This window comes from Rhopalosiphum maidis, chromosome 3 (genome assembly GCF_003676215.2).
Source record: "Rhopalosiphum maidis isolate BTI-1 chromosome 3, ASM367621v3, whole genome shotgun sequence".
NCBI lineage: Eukaryota > Metazoa > Arthropoda > Insecta > Hemiptera > Aphididae > Rhopalosiphum > Rhopalosiphum maidis.
This window is the reverse complement of record NC_040879.1, coordinates 50,498,587-50,515,939: the sequence shown is the minus strand read 5'-3', so window position 1 is coordinate 50,515,939 and position 17,353 is coordinate 50,498,587. Positions and strand designations below refer to the sequence as shown.

The following is a 17,353-nucleotide window of genomic DNA, read 5'->3' as shown; positions in this document are numbered from 1 at the left end:
CGCCTGGTTACATGTACAATATCACTAAACATAATATTTTAATGAATCAATAGTCCCTTAAACATGATTCATGATATTGTGGCCAATCATGATTGATGCATTAAATTTTGTTGGACAATTAAATTAATCAATTTTTTATGCCACCCGGCGTTAGTATGTTTTTTATATATAGAAGCCATGGGACGATATAATTATATAAGACATGGTAAGCCGTAGATGGGCGTGTACAGCTTACAAATGATGACACTCTATATTATATTAATATTGCATTAATCGTTGAACTGCAAAAATAATTTAATTATTATTTACTTAACGCCCGGAACTTCGGTGAGAATGATGAACGAAAGAAACAACGATTTTTTAATAATCCCTCGTCAAAAAAATGACATGATTAATAACAGATGTTAATTAAAATTTAATTAACTCTTCATGATTTGAAATTCTATTTATATATATATATTAGTAATATAACAATATTATTAATATACTTATATTTGAGTCTAATGAAATGTATATATAAATTAAAGGAATTTTATGAACTTTAACAGTGTTCAAACTGTATATTAACTAGCCATAAATATTTTCGTTTCCTACGAATTCTGTATTTTATTTATATTATGTTAAATAAACGAAAGTTTAAAATAATAATAATTAATTTTAAGAAATAGAAAAGTGAAAACACTTATGTACACTCAATTAGGTATACCTGTAGTTTGATCATAAACTCATATAAAATATACTTTAAAATTGTAATCAGCTTTTATCTACATTGTAATCATAATATTATCTGCATTTCGTACCTATGGCCTACCCACTTCATATTATATATATTATACTATATTAGTTAATTATTTTTTTATTCAGTCACGACTCATGTTGTGTAATTTTTTTTTAATTTGTGCTCATGATAATTACAATAAAATATACCGATACCAAAAACACTATTTTCACCATTAAAACTATAGGTTCAATCGTAGTTACAAGGGTTCAGAGGTGTATGCATTAAAAAATGTATGAATAATGAATATGTATGGACTTATATACTATAAAACAGCTACATATGCATTAAAAAATAAAGAAATGTGTACAAAAAAATGCAATAAATATTTAAAGACAAATTTAATTATTATTTGAATATAAATAAATTGCAGGGTCGGTACTATTTTTATGTGCTCGTTATATTAACTATTGTCTATTAAATTTTTGAATTTTCTTATTTACTACCTATCTAAAATTAAATAAAACGTAAAATGTAATAAAATTATTATTATTATTTAAAAATAAAATATATTTTAAAAATAGTTGCATTGAATAATTATTGTTTGTTTTAGATGTTCTGTTGAAAATCTTCGAGATAATCAAATTTATTTCAGATTATAACAAAATATAAAATTACGGTATTTTTCAGCATTTTGCATCGAAAACTATCAAATATGCGCTTAAAAACAGAAAAAACACAAATAATGCACTTACAAATAAAAAATGGTAAAATATGCAATTAAATGCAAAATAAAATTTTGATATTTTGAATATAGATATCATGAAACACATTTCTATATAAGAATGGAAGCTATAGGACAACCTAAAAAAAATATGCAAAATCATAAACATTCAAACACTATTATAACTTATAAAGTCAAAACATTAACTAAAATAATATTATGAAATTGATATAGGCACTAAAATGAAACTCAGCTGTGATATAAAATGTTGTAAACCACTTTTGAGCAGAAACAGACACGAAAATGTCCCAAAAAACACGAACATTGAGTCACCGGTTTGGTTTATAATATAATATGGAATTTAATCCAATTTGATATCTATTATTTTGTCCATAAAGTGTATAATGTAATAATTAATAGCTAAACAATTTTATTATATTCCATTGCACCTCATAGATTACTTGTCGAAAATTGTTTAAGTTTTTTATTAAAGCGTAAATATCTTTAAATGTATCCATTTTTTTATGAGCGATTGAAATTCTTATTTTTTATGACATTGGATATTCACAAGTAAAATAATGATTTCTTTTTAAACAATTTTGACATTTAAATATAACTTTTTTATAATTTTTATTTTGAAGTGCTGATATAAATGTTTAGACTCGGTAAATAAGCTTAAATATTTAATATTAAATCACACAATAAATACTGAAAATTCATATAATATATGCACAGTTTATTTTTATAATTGTTTAAATTCAAAAATAACGATGATATATATAAAAATTATTTTTTAGATAAAACATAATACAATTTTCAATGTTCCTCTAAAGTTGTTTTTGCGGTAACTTAAAGAAACTTACAACTTTTTATAAACATTTCAAGTTTAAATATCAACATAATTCGATATTTAAATAATTATCAACAATTTTAATTATTGCATCGTAATTAAAAAATATATTATTTGTACTTCTTGTATTATTTGCAAATTTGTATTATTATATAATCTCTATGATTGTAAATCTTGTATTAAATTTTAAAATTTTAACAACAAAATAATTTGCAAATTTTCGAGATTTTGGCATAATTTGTCAATATTCTAACTCTTAATGTTTATAAAAAATATATTACTAGTTCGCTTAACTATCTAAATAGATTTTTCGAGTTTTCAATAAGCAAATTAAACCATCCTGTATAGAAAATGATAATAATATTTGTGATAATTGATGATAATTGTAAGTATCTACGGTTGTTCGTTATTTAATTATAAATTTTATAAAAATCCCGAAAATTTATAAATTATTTTGTAGTTTTAAGAATTAATAAAAATTCATACCTAAGATTTTCTAGGCATTACAAGATTTCTCATAGAGATTTATGTTTTACGTACCATTGACTTATATGAATATATTCATACTATTCATAGTTAACAATTATAATATAAATACTTTAAATCTTTAATTGTGTCGATTAAAAAATAGATCCTTTACGAACACTATATAGTTGCGAACAATAATTTCATCCTTTCGATTAATATGCTTGATGGTATTATTGTGTATGGAAAAACATACAAGTCACTTTGTATTAAACAAAAATTGCATAAAATTAAAAGCAAAACAATGGTCATCCATTCAATTACATAACATAAAATCGCTGACTGAGCAGAAGGAAACTCAAAAAAGAATCCTAAGACTACCAGATGCTGTCCTATATAGGTGTTGATATTCTAAAGATAAATATTATTTAATTTAAAACTTTATCGTTATAATTTTCATATTTTCGTGATTTTGAATTCATCAAAGTTTTGTATTTTTATTCGTGTGTATTTTCACTTTTATGTTATTCTTTGTTAGTTTTTCCCGATTATACTAAAAATTACAGAGAAATATGTTTACATTTAACATTTAACCCAACTAGATCATTTAACTTCAAATATTTTTATAAACAAAAGTGATAATATTGTTTTTAGTTTTTTGGATTTCAGCAATAACTTAATAATAATAATAACCAAATTTTGAATAAATAAACTAAATATTTTATAGATATTAAACTACAAAATACTTTTTTGTGAATATATATTAACTTCTAAACTTCTAAAGTTAAAAACAATTATATAATATGATATAATAAAAATGTTTAAATATTAATAATTAGTTTATTGATTAAATATAACCGACATTTTTAAATTAATATCGTAGTAAGTTCAACATACTTAAAATGTTAAACACTAAAAATCAATATTTTCAATTATCAAAAGTTGATTATTACCTAAGGTAATATAGGTACTTTTGAAAAAATTATTAAATTTCTATACACCTCTATAAAGTCTGCAATTCGGCTCTTGTACTACAACAATTTAAATTTATCGGATTTGCTCAATTATATTATAATTCTAGATAGATAATTTAAAAAAAAAAACGTATATACAGCACGTATGTGTGCAAATGTATTATCATAATGTTAAAAAAAGGCAATAATATGTATTATGAATATTATAATGTGTACCTATATTATATTGGTTTTATTCATCATTATGATTTTGATTGTTAACAGTATTTACACTGTCTAAATGAATTGTTTTAAAATATGAATTTGCCCTAGTTATTATTGTCTCATTGCTTAATTAAGATTCATAATAAAATCTAAGATTAGATCTGAACTCGTTGTAAACAAAAATACGTCCAAAACTGTCGAATAACAGTGTACGTCTTTATATGCATACAGAGCACAAAGAAAACTAGGTGAAATTTGAGGAGAAATCTAAAAATAGAGTTAATATTAACCGGACTTTTTTATCTCAGCTTCGCAAAAATAAAAACTCGTTTGATTAATGTAAGTATCTCGAAAGTAAAAAAGTATTCTGTACGAAATCGTTGTTTTTTTTTATTAAATTATGTTATTAAACCGATTGCAATAACGTACGATATAATATAATATTATTTTATCATAATTTCGGCCGCTCGCCCGATCTTCTTCCCCCTTCCCGGCCCGCTAACGACAATCTTGACACCTGTGATCACCAGAAAATCACAGTCGTCACACTGTGGACTATCACATTATTATTATTATTATCATCAGTATCGACGGTGACAACGATGACACCGGCGGCGGCGGAGAGTTGAGCCAGGAAATAGTCGACCGATTCGCGACACATTCGGCCTCCGAAAGACGTGTAGTAGAAACATAGTACAATGTATCGTAAACTACGCCAATACATATGTATAATTTATATATAAATTATTATTGAGATACCATGCGATCCTTGACCCGTCTAAATAGCGTGTATTGAACGCCGCGGATCGCCGCTGACTAGGTACACGAATCGTCATCGTTCGTCGACGTCGTCGTCGTAGTAACATTTTATGATAGGTACTGTGTTATTGACGTCGGTGAAAAAAATGTAAAAGTCGGTCGCAGCCGCCGCCACCTTAGTGTCGATAGGATTGAAGGTAAAAAAAAACCATACCCGCGAGTATTGCATAATATTTACGCTATGATTTTTAAAAGGCGTTCGTAATAATAATAATAATAATAATAATAATAATGATGATAACTTGCGGACTTACGGACGATCCCGAAGTATTCGCGCGCAAGCCGCAGCGCGATAGTCGCAAACGCCGTCTAAAAATAGAACGGGACGCGGCGAGCGGCGACGAAAACGTACGATGCCGTCCGTAAGCTCTCACGCCCGTGTATAGGTACATATTATATATACATATGTGTGCGTGCGTTCGTGTGCGTGTGCCGAGTAGCCGCCGTTCGCCGCGTCCGGCTAAAAGTAAAAGCTTCGCGCTATAAATAAACGGCAACGGAGTCGACCAATCGCGAGGCGTATTGTGTGTCAAGTGTAACGCGCTCGTCTTCCTCAGCGAAACAGTAACGAGTCCTGTTCAATCCGGTGAAGTCCTGCGAAGTCAGCTGCCGCCGCCTTCCAGAGTCCAGGTTGAACATTTTTATTATTGTTGTTGTCGATAATAGTATATTATTTTCTATTTGCCTATTCGTAGAGATATTATGTTTTAATCTTATAGTTTTATTAATTTTTTTATTAATATTATCCTCCTCTCCGCTCTCTTTTCTGTGTTTGTGTCTCTACTCTTGCCCTCGTAGATAATAATATGTCGTGATAAAACGACACTGTAACTTTACAAGCTCTCCCGACGACACTTGTCTGTAATATTATTATATACATTGTACACATTAATTGTTATCGATAGGTAGGTATATTAGTTGTATGATATTATTATAACATATATGTATATATATTATATTTATTATACGGCAGCGTATACTACACCCGCTGTTTACAATAATATATATATATTTATTACCTCACCCCGTTGCCTCTACCGTGATGACTTACGTCAACTATAGAATACTATTGTATGATGATATTGACAGTCGTCTGATAACCTAACACTTTTGTTAACTTGCTGTAAAATATCCCAACGGCATAGCAAGTCGAAATGATATTTGTCCACGGAAATCGCGATCCGACGGTATAATATAATATACGTAGTTTAACAATAACCATCGCCCGAAACCCCGTTTACTCTCGCCGCCGAATACGACGCGCGACGTTTTTATTGTATTTTTATTAATCGCGCGCCCTACGACATATTATACGTAATAATAATATGACCGTAGGTCGTAGTACAACGATATTGCAACCTTAACACCAGTGTTTTGATAATTTCAGATTATTATTTCCCGTTCAACAAGCACAAGACAACCCGTCAACCATGGCCGACGATGAAGTGAGTTGTAACCCGCTCAGACGTTATTAATTATTGCATTATTATTTTTACAAGTGACGTTTTTCAACGATATCTCTATTTTTCGTATACGCAGGCTAAGAAGGCGAAACAGGCGGAAATCGACCGCAAGAGGGCCGAAGTGCGCAAACGTATGGAAGAGGCTTCCAAGGCCAAAAAAGCCAAGAAGGGTTTCATGACCCCGGACAGGAAGAAGAAACTCCGTGTAAGTACATAGGACTCAGCCGCGCACGATCGTATATAACGGAATCCGTAACTTTTTTAATCTTACGCTCATCATTTTTTTTCCGATCGTTGCCGGGCGTGTGCAGCTGCTGTTGAGAAAAAAGGCAGCCGAAGAATTGAAGAAAGAACAAGAACGCAAAGCTGCCGAAAGAAGGCGGATCATCGAAGAACGGTGCGGACAACCGAAGAACATCGACGACGCCGGCGAAGGTAAGCGGTCAAATTTTTATTACTATTATTAAATAGCTGTTAGAGTCCCACACGAGATTTCCTGGCGTTGGGCCGACGCCACTGCTGCAGCGGCGATATTAGTTATACGCGCGCCCCAGTCTGATCGGCGGTCGCGTCGGTCGGCGTGCAGCCACAATACCATAAATAATACACGAGAATAATAAGCGGAGTAAATTATTTTTGTTAATTTGTTTTTTCTGTTTGCTTTCTCTCGGGACACAACGCAATATAGATACGATCAAACGAGTGATCAAAGAGTATTACGACAGGATCACGAAATTAGAAGATCAAAAGTTCGACTTGGAATACGTCGTGAAAAAGAAAGATTTCGAGGTTAGACGGTCGTCGTTTTACCGCTTGGCCATAAAAAAATACATATCATACGATGGCTTAAATGCTTTTCGAGGTTTTCGAAAGAACTCGATGCGCTTTTTTTCGTGTATGTGCGCTTTTACGTCACTTTCAAACGTTTTTATACGAGACAATGCATAGTAGTCCTTTCTCTCTTACAGTGCTTTTAGTTTGTATTTTGTCCGTCTTGTACATCAACCTATATATTGGCCATCTCAGTTTTTTTTTTTTTTTGGCTTGACGTCAAAGTCTTCAAACACACAAGGGCATCCGTAGTTAATGTTTTATTTTATGTACGCGCCACGGGCCAACGTTAACACTAACGCTTAATTAAAAAAACCACACTGTATACTGTTGCCAAAACGGACAGTACACACATATTATAATAATAATAATATAATACAGAGAACATTAGTTTCGAATCATTCAAACAGCATAAAATTCACTATTTTCTAGTTTATTTTTGATTTTATGAGTGTATATATATATTATGCGTAGGACGTAGGTATTATACTATTATATGTGTAGATCACTCTACTACAGATGCTAACCAGTATCGAAAGTTGAATGTAAAATCGTGAGATGAATATTTCATACATTATAAATAATGTACAATCTGGCTACGATACAGCCACCCAGACGTTAAAAAATGTACCTGCTTAAAATATGTTCAAATCAGTGTCCGTTTTGCTTTTCTATTTTACTATCTTACAGTATTAATGTTTAGAGGAGCTTGCGGAAATCTGCGAAGAATTATGGAAACGGCTTTATACCGTAGAGGGAATAAAATTTGACTTGGAAAGGGATATCAGGATGAAAGTTTTCGAGGTAATTTGCAACGTGCACCTGTTTCTCACGGCATGTTGACGATTACGTTGTCAGAATATTTTTTTATCACAAATTCCTATTACAATTTTATATCACATTAACGAATGCACAATATGTTCTATTTCCGTATTATTTAAAGACGTTTTAATATTTTTTACTAATCTTTTTTTTTTATAATTAACATTTTTATATGAACCATTTTTAAAATATTTTTAATTGTGAAAAATTGTTGACTAGTACTAAGCTTTTGTAATGCACTTATTTTTGATATATCAAGCCTATATGCAATAGTTTTGGTATAACTATAAACGACTAAAAGGAATGTATAGCCCTTAAAATAATTGTATGAATAATGTTATATATTTTATACAATAAATAAAATATTTTTCATATTTTCCGACTATAATATTAATATGTTAAATACTATTATAGCGCTGTAGGCAGTGGCCTCTTAATATATTCGAACTACATGTTGATCAATTGTCCCGAAGGGCGATGCTTAATAATTACCATATAAAATGCAAATGTATTCATTTTCGTTAAACTCATTTCCCCATTATGCATTAATAGTCAATAATAATAATAATAATAGAACACATAGAGCTTAATAAACCAATACGCGATGTTTAATTTAAACCCGTAAAGCAATTAACCCACCGAGCAATATATTTAATCAGACAGTAGAACAATTTAATTAAATCGAGCTTTATTGCATACTCACCTGCGGTTCACCGACAAAGATCAAAGGTCTTGTCCGTATGTTTTTGTCAGAAGCAAATTGTATAATGAAATTATTTCATCGGTATTAAAAACAAAGGCTAACGAATAACGATAACGATAATTACATAGACGTCGCCTTTTTATTCACGAACCCCGGAAATTCGTTTTATACATACAACAAGTTTTTGATCCAAAAATAAACGAGCATGTATTACGTGATCGTAATTTAATTATATTTTTGACATGATATTACACACAAAAGCATTCATCTGCATGATTGTATCCCTATTTCCGCTGAAATTATGTTTGTATCATCCAATTAATGAAAGAAAGAAAAGTGCCATGTTAATGTGTTGATTTAGAAAATGTATTTGTGGCATTTTCAATAATATTATAACAACAAAATTCGTCTATTGAAAGTTTAAATATTAAATATTATAATATTATACCTGCACTTTATAACTACCGTCTAATGATAACCATTGTTTGACATTGCATACGTTTATTGTACTGAATTATTTTGCCATGTGAAATGTTTTAAATAACGAATAAATTTACCCAATATGGTATGATTATTTTTAAATAATATTTTTGGTATTTTAGATCAGCGAATTGAACAGCCAAGTCAATGATTTACGAGGAAAATTGTAAGTGTTAACGAATTACACTGTGGTAAAGTGAACATTTCTACGTGTATTTTTTCACTTCGTTATTGTTTTTTCAGCGTCAAACCAACTTTGAAGAAGGTCTCCAAATACGAAAACAAATTCGCCAAACTCCAAAAGAAAGCAGCGGAGTTCAACTTCAGAAATCAACTGAAAGTAGTGAAGAAAAAGGAGTTCACCTTGGAAGAAGAAGACAAAGAAGTACGTTCATGTTTTTGCCATATTATTTTGTTAATATTGTATTGTTTTATACCTATATATAATATATATAAACAAACAATTTTACATATTCAATAAAAAAAATCATTTTTTTTTTTCAATAGAAAAAACCCGATTGGTCCAAAAAGGGAGACGAAAAGAAGGTAAAGGAAGAAGTGGAATACGAGGCATAAAGACCTCGAACAAAGTTTATCATTGTATTTTCAATGAATTGCATATTTTTACCCAGTTTTATTTATTTTCATTATTCTATGTTCTTTCAACACCAGCATGTAATTTTATTGTTATTAACTATAACCAAAATATTTGTTGTCAAACATGACAGATCATAAATGTCTCATTAAAGTTATTGCGTGTACAAGTTTATTAACAGACCTGAACAATCAACCAATGTCTTTACCTTTATATAATCCTTAAAAAGAATCACATCATACTCAACCTCTTCTATGCACACATACCTAATGCCTATTCCTGTTCAAATGGATCAAAACGATAATCAACACTTTTACTGTTGTAATTATTTATTAATTTTTTCACCAATTTAAATATTTAATATACTTAATTGCAATGTTCCAAAAACAACCTGATTTAATGAACCTTAGTTGACATTTCCAATGTTTATCCAAGAAAATTATTCCAATTAATAAATAATGGAAATAATAAAATTATAATTATGTGTAGCAGTTCCATCAGTTTTACAGGAATATCATGCATGAACAAATACAATTTTTTATCCAGAGTCAGTCTCTGCACAATAATGATTATATTTTATACATTTTCAATGTTTGTCGTTTATGAAGATTTCTTCAATTTATAATGTGTCACCCTTTTGTCTGTAACATTTTTACTCCACATTTACACTGATTGATGACAATTTTAAATTGACGTCGCCGTTATTCAGGTAAATTGAATATTTTTTATACATAGTATTAAAATAAATTATTTTATTAAAGAGAGTGAGTTTTTGGACGAAGTAATAAAAAAAAAATACAAAATTCGATATGGATTACAAAACAATAATATTTATTACAGTATAAGCCTGTGGCATAGATATCGTAGGGGCAACAGAGGCAGTTACCTCGGGGCGTAAACATTTTTTTAGAGGCTCAGAGCACTATTTTAGTGACAAACATTATAATTTCTATTATTTTGGGAGAAGAAAAATGATTTTGCTTCGGGGCGCATTTATGTTCTGGTAGAGACACTTATATAAAAAAAATATTCTAGTACCTGAAATCCGATTGTTAGAAAAATATGACGAATTAATAATATTTTCTATAAAGATTGAACATAAAGGAAACAGTTGTTGTGATGCGAGTGTAAAAAAGCGCCTGTAAAATGTCGTGTAGGAAGACCAAAAAAATTATAAAAGCAGAACCCTACCATATAGATAATGTTCATATCCTACACAGATGGCTCGAAGCCAGTTTTATATTTTTTTTTCTTGTAAGTGTTTCCAATTCCCAGTACATATATCATATTACTAAAAAAAAAAAAAAAACGAAAACGAAAACGAAAAAATGTATGCTGAAATAAATTTTTGGGGATGTGTGCGACCAGACTGCACCAAGAAAAAATATTTTATCTTTATAGGTCAACATAGTCTGATTTATTTAAAATATAAATATTATTTATTCATAAAAATGCAGCATTGTTACTTTGTCTCAGTCTGTTATAGACAGAAATAAAAAAAATACGCTGTATACGTATATATAGGTATAGAAAACCCGATCTTTGCTTTTTCTCGCGTCTTTAAAACATTATAAAAATATGGTACGGAAAAACATTAATCGTTTTAAAATAATAATATTTGCAAATAAAAGCATCAATTTTTTTTATATCTACAATATACCATATTATATAACAATTATAACAGAACAAAATTATAAAATTTAAAACACGCAAAATTCTATTTTATTAGCTATATATATATGATTTAGTAGGTATTTTCAAAATTTAAATTGTTATCCACGCATTATGATTAATAAATAATTCTATGTATCTATAACGTAGATACTTAATAAATAAAACAAACATAACTATGTGTCTAAAATGGTGTTCAATATTTTTCAAACTTTTTAAATCGTCAAATTCTTAATTGAATCAAATAATTTAATATTTTTCTAATACCTTGGAGTATGTTTGTATTTTAATAAATGCAATTTTTAATATTAATGATTTTTTTATATCTACTTTATACTATGCAAAGTTATTTTTTATAAACAAGTACGTTATAGATATTTTCTTAAGATTGTTGAACCAATGTGTAATTTAAGAAATATTTAGATAGTTAAGTGCTAACAGGCTGAATGACATCCTTCATAATATAATTTAGTAAAAATAAATGCGCTTCCTTGTAAACATTGGCACAATTCCTAATGGTTAAATTATTCAGAATGAGGGAAGTGAGATGGTTAGTAAAATCTGATCTAAGGTATATACTCGGTTAAGCTGATAAAAAAAAATATTTAATATAATCTAGCTTTATTTTTTTCTTTTACAATATATATTACTAAATTAGTCAGACTGTATTATAAATAGAGTTTGAAATTTAATTTTAAGTTAAATTACTTAACTACATATAAATAGTAAAAATTATAATTCTCACGTCTGTTAATAAAATAAAAAAGGGCGAAGGAGAAGACGGCGATGGCACCGAAGACGAAAAGACCGACGACGGTTTGACTACAGAAGGCGAATCGAACGCGGGAGATATGACGGATGCGACGGAAGACGCACAAAGCGACAACGAAATAATCGAACCAGAACCAGTGGTTGAACCCGAACCAGAACCTCAACCACCATCCCCAGCACCGGAGGGTGAATTTTAATCCAGCGTTATTTTTTATATAAATAATGACCAAATGGTTTTTTTTTTTTTTGTTATTGTTAACGTTTAGAACTTTGGGCATACCTTAAGGACACCGTGTGCTCGAATAACCCGCTCAGCGTTGACGACCTAGTTGACAAACTTATGACTGCCGTTACAGCCATACCACAACCCCTACTGAACTCTGTAGTCAAAGACACTATCAAAAAACAAAAATCAATTGACGAAGGTGAATAAAAACTTTTTAATAATAGCTTTTTATTATACGATAAGGGTCCAAACGGTCATTTATCGCAGTAGTGATATATTGAGAAAACATCGAGGGGGAGAACGAACTGAGTACTGTGAAAAATATGGATAGCAAAAAAAAAAACTGTCGAAGACTGTCCGAGAAAATTTACGTTATATTCAGATATTCTTGTTATATTTTAAAACTTTTATAATATTTACTAATAATATTAATTATCGATCAAATTAACTTTATAATATTAACGAATTTCTCACGTACTGCTGGTTAAAATTTTAACTTTAACTTCGCCTTAACTTGATTTTAAAATGTATAGAATTAAAATAAATAAATGAAAAAGTGATCAAAGTTGTTCCAAAGAAAATTTAATAACAAATTAAAATCTATTTACAGAATCTCATATGATAAATAATAAAATAAATTAACTGGTATGAATGTATACAAAAGATAGTAGACAAGAAGTAATGTACTTTAAAAAAACAAAAAAAAATTTTCTGACGTGCAACAACAATCAGTATAATAATAATAATAATAAGTACCTATATCTATATCTCAGTACCTACTGAGATTATATATTATGTAAATGCGCGTATGGAAGTTACGCGTTATGATAAATTAAAAATACCTACACATACAAGCACGAGCACATTTCATACATCGTTATGTATAATATAATAAAATCTTTAAAAACCAAAACTTTTGCAATCCCGTCTATGTTTTCTACCAAAACAGATAAATCTTATGTCAATTGAACCGACTTCATAGTCATCGAATAAAGCATCTAAAGATTATTTTTAATATAATTATAGGTATAAAAAATCATCAATTTTTTTTTTATAAATTTTGATTAAAAATTATTTGCTGAGTAAAAATGCTTGAAAATTTAATACAAAACTCCTCATAAATTGTTAATTTCTCAATAAAGAAATATAATAAATATATAGTCATGATATAATTTATAAGCAATACGTTTTACAAAATGTAATAAAAGCACGAAAATTAATAAATTATTTTGTTGATAAAAATGCATAAAAATTGTTGTTTTTATATCTAAGATTTGAAAATTGTAAACAGGGTTCTTTATTAGTTTTTCAACTTCGAAGAATCGTTTTTCCGGTTTTTCGTATACAATGACATATCACTGAATTCAAAATTATTACACTTAAATACCTAATAGTGACCCACTCGACATAGTATAGCAGAGCCAAAGTGGTACTCACTTACCTGCCTGTTTTTAATTTTATTTCTATTAATATTTCTATAAATATTTTTCTCTGAGTCAAAAAGCTAGAAAATTTAATACAAATTACAGCATAAACAATTATCATAGATATATAAAAATATTTTAGCATTTGGGTGTCAGATTTTGACAAAATCACGAACATTTATAAAATGTGAAATTCCTAAAGCTAAGTCTTAAAAATTAATATAAAAATGCTTATAAAAAGTTCATACTAAAAAACATATAAGCAACATATTTTACAGTTATTTATTTAAATTTTGACGACATTTTAAATATTTAAACTACGAATAACGAAATTCATTATTTTGTTTTAATTCAAAAACATTATTTGTGATGGAAACTTAATAAACTTAACTTATATATAATATATTATTATATTTTACTTAATATACACACAATAATATTTTTAAATGCAATGTTTTTATCAAAAATTGATTCAATTACTGTATAATTAATAGTAAAATTAATTTTATTAAAAGTCATGACTTTAAATTCAATTTTATTATAAGCTTAATAATAAATTATTACAACCAAAATATTAAAAAACGTCCAAATCAAAATCCAAAGTTAATACATGCCAGTTAATACACTATTCAGATATCATAAAAAAAATTAAAAATATAATATGATTTCAAGCAATTGATATCATTACATCCAGATACTTTTACACTTAAAACATACGCTTCCGTTCACATTTAGGTTCTACGACATAACGCGCATATTATCAATTTTTTTCTAACACACTTTAAATCTAACAAACTCGTCTGTAATTTTTTTAGCTTTCTTAATCATAGTTATTATGATAAAGTTACTAAAATCATAATACCATTATGTTTTTCACGTGCAGGACTCGAAGGTGGTCCTCCAGCCGAAGGCGATCCTGACGCACCAGCGGATCCGTCAGCCGCACCAGCCGATCCATCCGCAACACCAGCCGATCCATCCGCAACACCAGCCGATCCATCCGCAACACCAGCCGATCCATCCGCAACACCAGCCGATCAGACAATCGAAACTGCGGTACCGACGGACCCGGCCACTGAAGCGGCGCCGACCGACCCGGCTACCGCAGCGGCAGAACCGGCCGATCCGACCACAGCCGCAGCGGCCGAAGTGCAGCCAGCACCGCCGGCTGAAGGCGAACAACCAGCGGCTACCGAGGAAGTTAAACCGGCGGAAGCGCCCGCCGCAGAGGCCACACCGGAAGCAGCGCCTGCAGCAGCGGAAAGCGTACCGGAACCAGCAGCAACAGGTATTTGCTCGATAAAGGCGATGGTCTGATTTCGGTCTCGACAATCATCATAACATAATAAATTATAATATCGATATTTCTATACAGTGGCGTACCCTTGAAACTCGGTGGCCCTATATAGAGGCCTGTAAGAGTTAGAAGCCCCCATAACCACAGACATTAAATTACTACTGAAAACCAATACTAAAAAGGTTGAATATAATTATAATGACGGTAAAAATCAATGATAAAAAAAAAAAAAAAAATAGTAATAATTCTTTTTAATAGGCACCTATAAAATTTCAAACAATAATAATATTGTTAAGTTATGGAGTTAAAAATGAACCTGTCAATCCTTCGTTTGATGAAAAAAAAATCCTCGGCTTTTACATCATGATAAAAGTAGCACCCCCTCCCCCCACTTAGACTCACCTGGGGCCCCCTAGTCCAGGGCCACATCATAGTTACGTCACTATTTCCATAAACCACTGTAAAAAATACTAAATGATTAACTAACCATAATATGTACAGATACAGTACTTTTCCACAGACGCTTTCGTATTGTAAATACGTGTGTAGCGCATTTGAAGCAGTAGGTAATAAAAATACTATCGAACCCATAGATTTAAATAGAAACATAATAGTGAAATATGTACAACGTAATCATTATCTTTATTAAAAATTATTTTCAGATCTGTTTTGCAAAAAAAATATTTGAAACTTAAATGTTTATAAAAATTGCATAACATATTATAATCTTTTAACAGTTATAACTTATTATATCCATGCATATGTCATAATTGTATACAACTTTTACATTTTAATATTTTATACGTATACAAATAAGTTTGAGAAATCAAAATAATATACTTATATAAGTGCATATTATTTTTTAACGTACAAGTAGCTATAGGCTATAGCATAAGGATAAGTTCACTACAAAATAATAATAATGATGATAAATAACTATTATTGAAAACCTATGCCTAATTTTTAATTTATTTATTTTTCAGCTTAATAAAGACAATGCAGAAACAAGAGTCATTCGATCATGCATTCTGAATATTTTATACTTAACATCGTTAAATACAATCGGCGTTATTTTACTATTGTGTTCTTACAATTTTTTTAAATTAACCACATTGGATACTTAAAATGCATATAAATTATTTTCCGTATTAAAAACAAATACATAATGATCTGAGTTCTATTGATTTTTCATGTAAAACTATTTTAAAAATATATGAAGAAATAATGCGATATTAAAGATCAATTAATGGAAATTATTGTGCGATTGCATATTTTCTCTTGAAACAATAAAACATATTAAGTAATATTAGGTTGAATAAATACACAAAGCTCTATATTGATGTAAATATCCTGGCCTATATACAATTATACCTTACAAAACACTAAACCAATTGTTTCTAGAACATACAGGTAGGCATCTCAAATAGAATTATAAATTGTAAAAATAAATCAATATTCGTATCCTTGAATTTAAAAAATATAATTTCAGTTATTTTACTATTAAAATATAAAATAAACTATTTTTCATATTTTTTTTCTATTTACTAAGGAATTATTATGATTTAAATATGACTTAATTCTAAACATATTTTAGCCATAACATAGTACAAGCTATCAGATTTTGGATATTATATGTACATGTAAACTAAAAATTGTACGTAAACTCTTAATATTATTATTCTCTTTAGAAAAAGTATAATATAAATTGTAATAACATAAATATTACTTAACTCGAATATAATATTAATAAATTCATAAGAGTAAATTGATACGAGTACATAATATCATTATGTAACAAATGCAATCGACTGGTCAACTAGATAGTAAATTATATAATAAATAGTTAAAGATTTAAAAAAATGTTAAGAGTTGAATGGATGATATTCGTGACAAAATGAGTTAAGTTTATTAGTTTATAGTGTAGTCAACTTGTTAAAAACGAATGTAATAATTAATGTATGCTTCATATTATGGAATACATTTGCATAAATAATTGGAATGAATGCGGAAATTGATTAAATATGTCATCGCAGACTGCAATACGTGAGTATTTGAATACATGGCTCAATATATTTATATTATGTTAATTTATTGTCAGCTTATTTTGTTTTAAGTAAAAAAACTATAGCCAAAATGTACCATAACTAACTAATTAAAATATTTACATTAATTTTACTTGACTTTATATTATAGTGTTTAAGTGTTTTTAAGAAATTTTTCTGTAAAATGACTAAATGACTAAAATGTCTAATAAATTAAGTAATATAATATAAGCGAGTAAATTATAGTCTTAATGAGCGTATACGTATATTTAAA

General features: G+C 29.0%; 1 protein-coding gene across 3 annotated transcripts; it reads left to right on the top strand.

Moving 5' to 3' along the window:
- The first annotated feature begins 5,255 nt into the window (after nucleotides 1-5,255).
- LOC113559330 (troponin I) lies at nucleotides 5,256-16,116 on the top strand. 3 transcript variants are annotated; one of them, XM_026965021.2, is made up of 12 exons: nucleotides 5,256-5,384; nucleotides 6,142-6,199; nucleotides 6,294-6,422; nucleotides 6,529-6,652; nucleotides 7,752-7,852; nucleotides 9,176-9,219; nucleotides 9,297-9,438; nucleotides 9,561-9,599; nucleotides 12,087-12,276; nucleotides 12,357-12,515; nucleotides 14,624-15,028; nucleotides 16,021-16,116. In XM_026965021.2, the coding sequence occupies exons 2-12, from the start codon at nucleotides 6,185-6,187 to the stop codon at nucleotides 16,023-16,025; spliced, it is 1,353 nt and encodes a 450-aa protein (XP_026820822.1). In that variant the 5' UTR covers nucleotides 5,256-5,384; nucleotides 6,142-6,184; the 3' UTR covers nucleotides 16,026-16,116. The 3 variants fall into 3 exon arrangements, with proteins under 3 accessions (XP_026820822.1, XP_026820821.1, XP_026820824.1); XM_026965020.2 differs by lacking the exon at nucleotides 7,752-7,852 and adding an exon at nucleotides 6,906-7,006 and having other exon boundaries at nucleotides 5,280-5,384; XM_026965023.2 differs by lacking the exons at nucleotides 7,752-7,852; nucleotides 12,087-12,276; nucleotides 12,357-12,515; nucleotides 14,624-15,028; nucleotides 16,021-16,116 and adding an exon at nucleotides 6,906-7,006 and having other exon boundaries at nucleotides 5,281-5,384; nucleotides 9,561-9,843.
- Nucleotides 16,117-17,353: the final 1,237 nt, after the last annotated feature.

Excerpts from the sequence above, each read along its gene's own strand:
- LOC113559330 (XM_026965021.2), top strand. Across the intron at positions 7,853-9,175 it reads TCAGGATGAAAGTTTTCGAG|ATCAGCGAATTGAACAGCCA; the intron begins GTAATTTGCAAC and ends TTGGTATTTTAG. Across the intron at positions 9,439-9,560 it reads TGGAAGAAGAAGACAAAGAA|AAAAAACCCGATTGGTCCAA; the intron begins GTACGTTCATGT and ends TTTTTTCAATAG.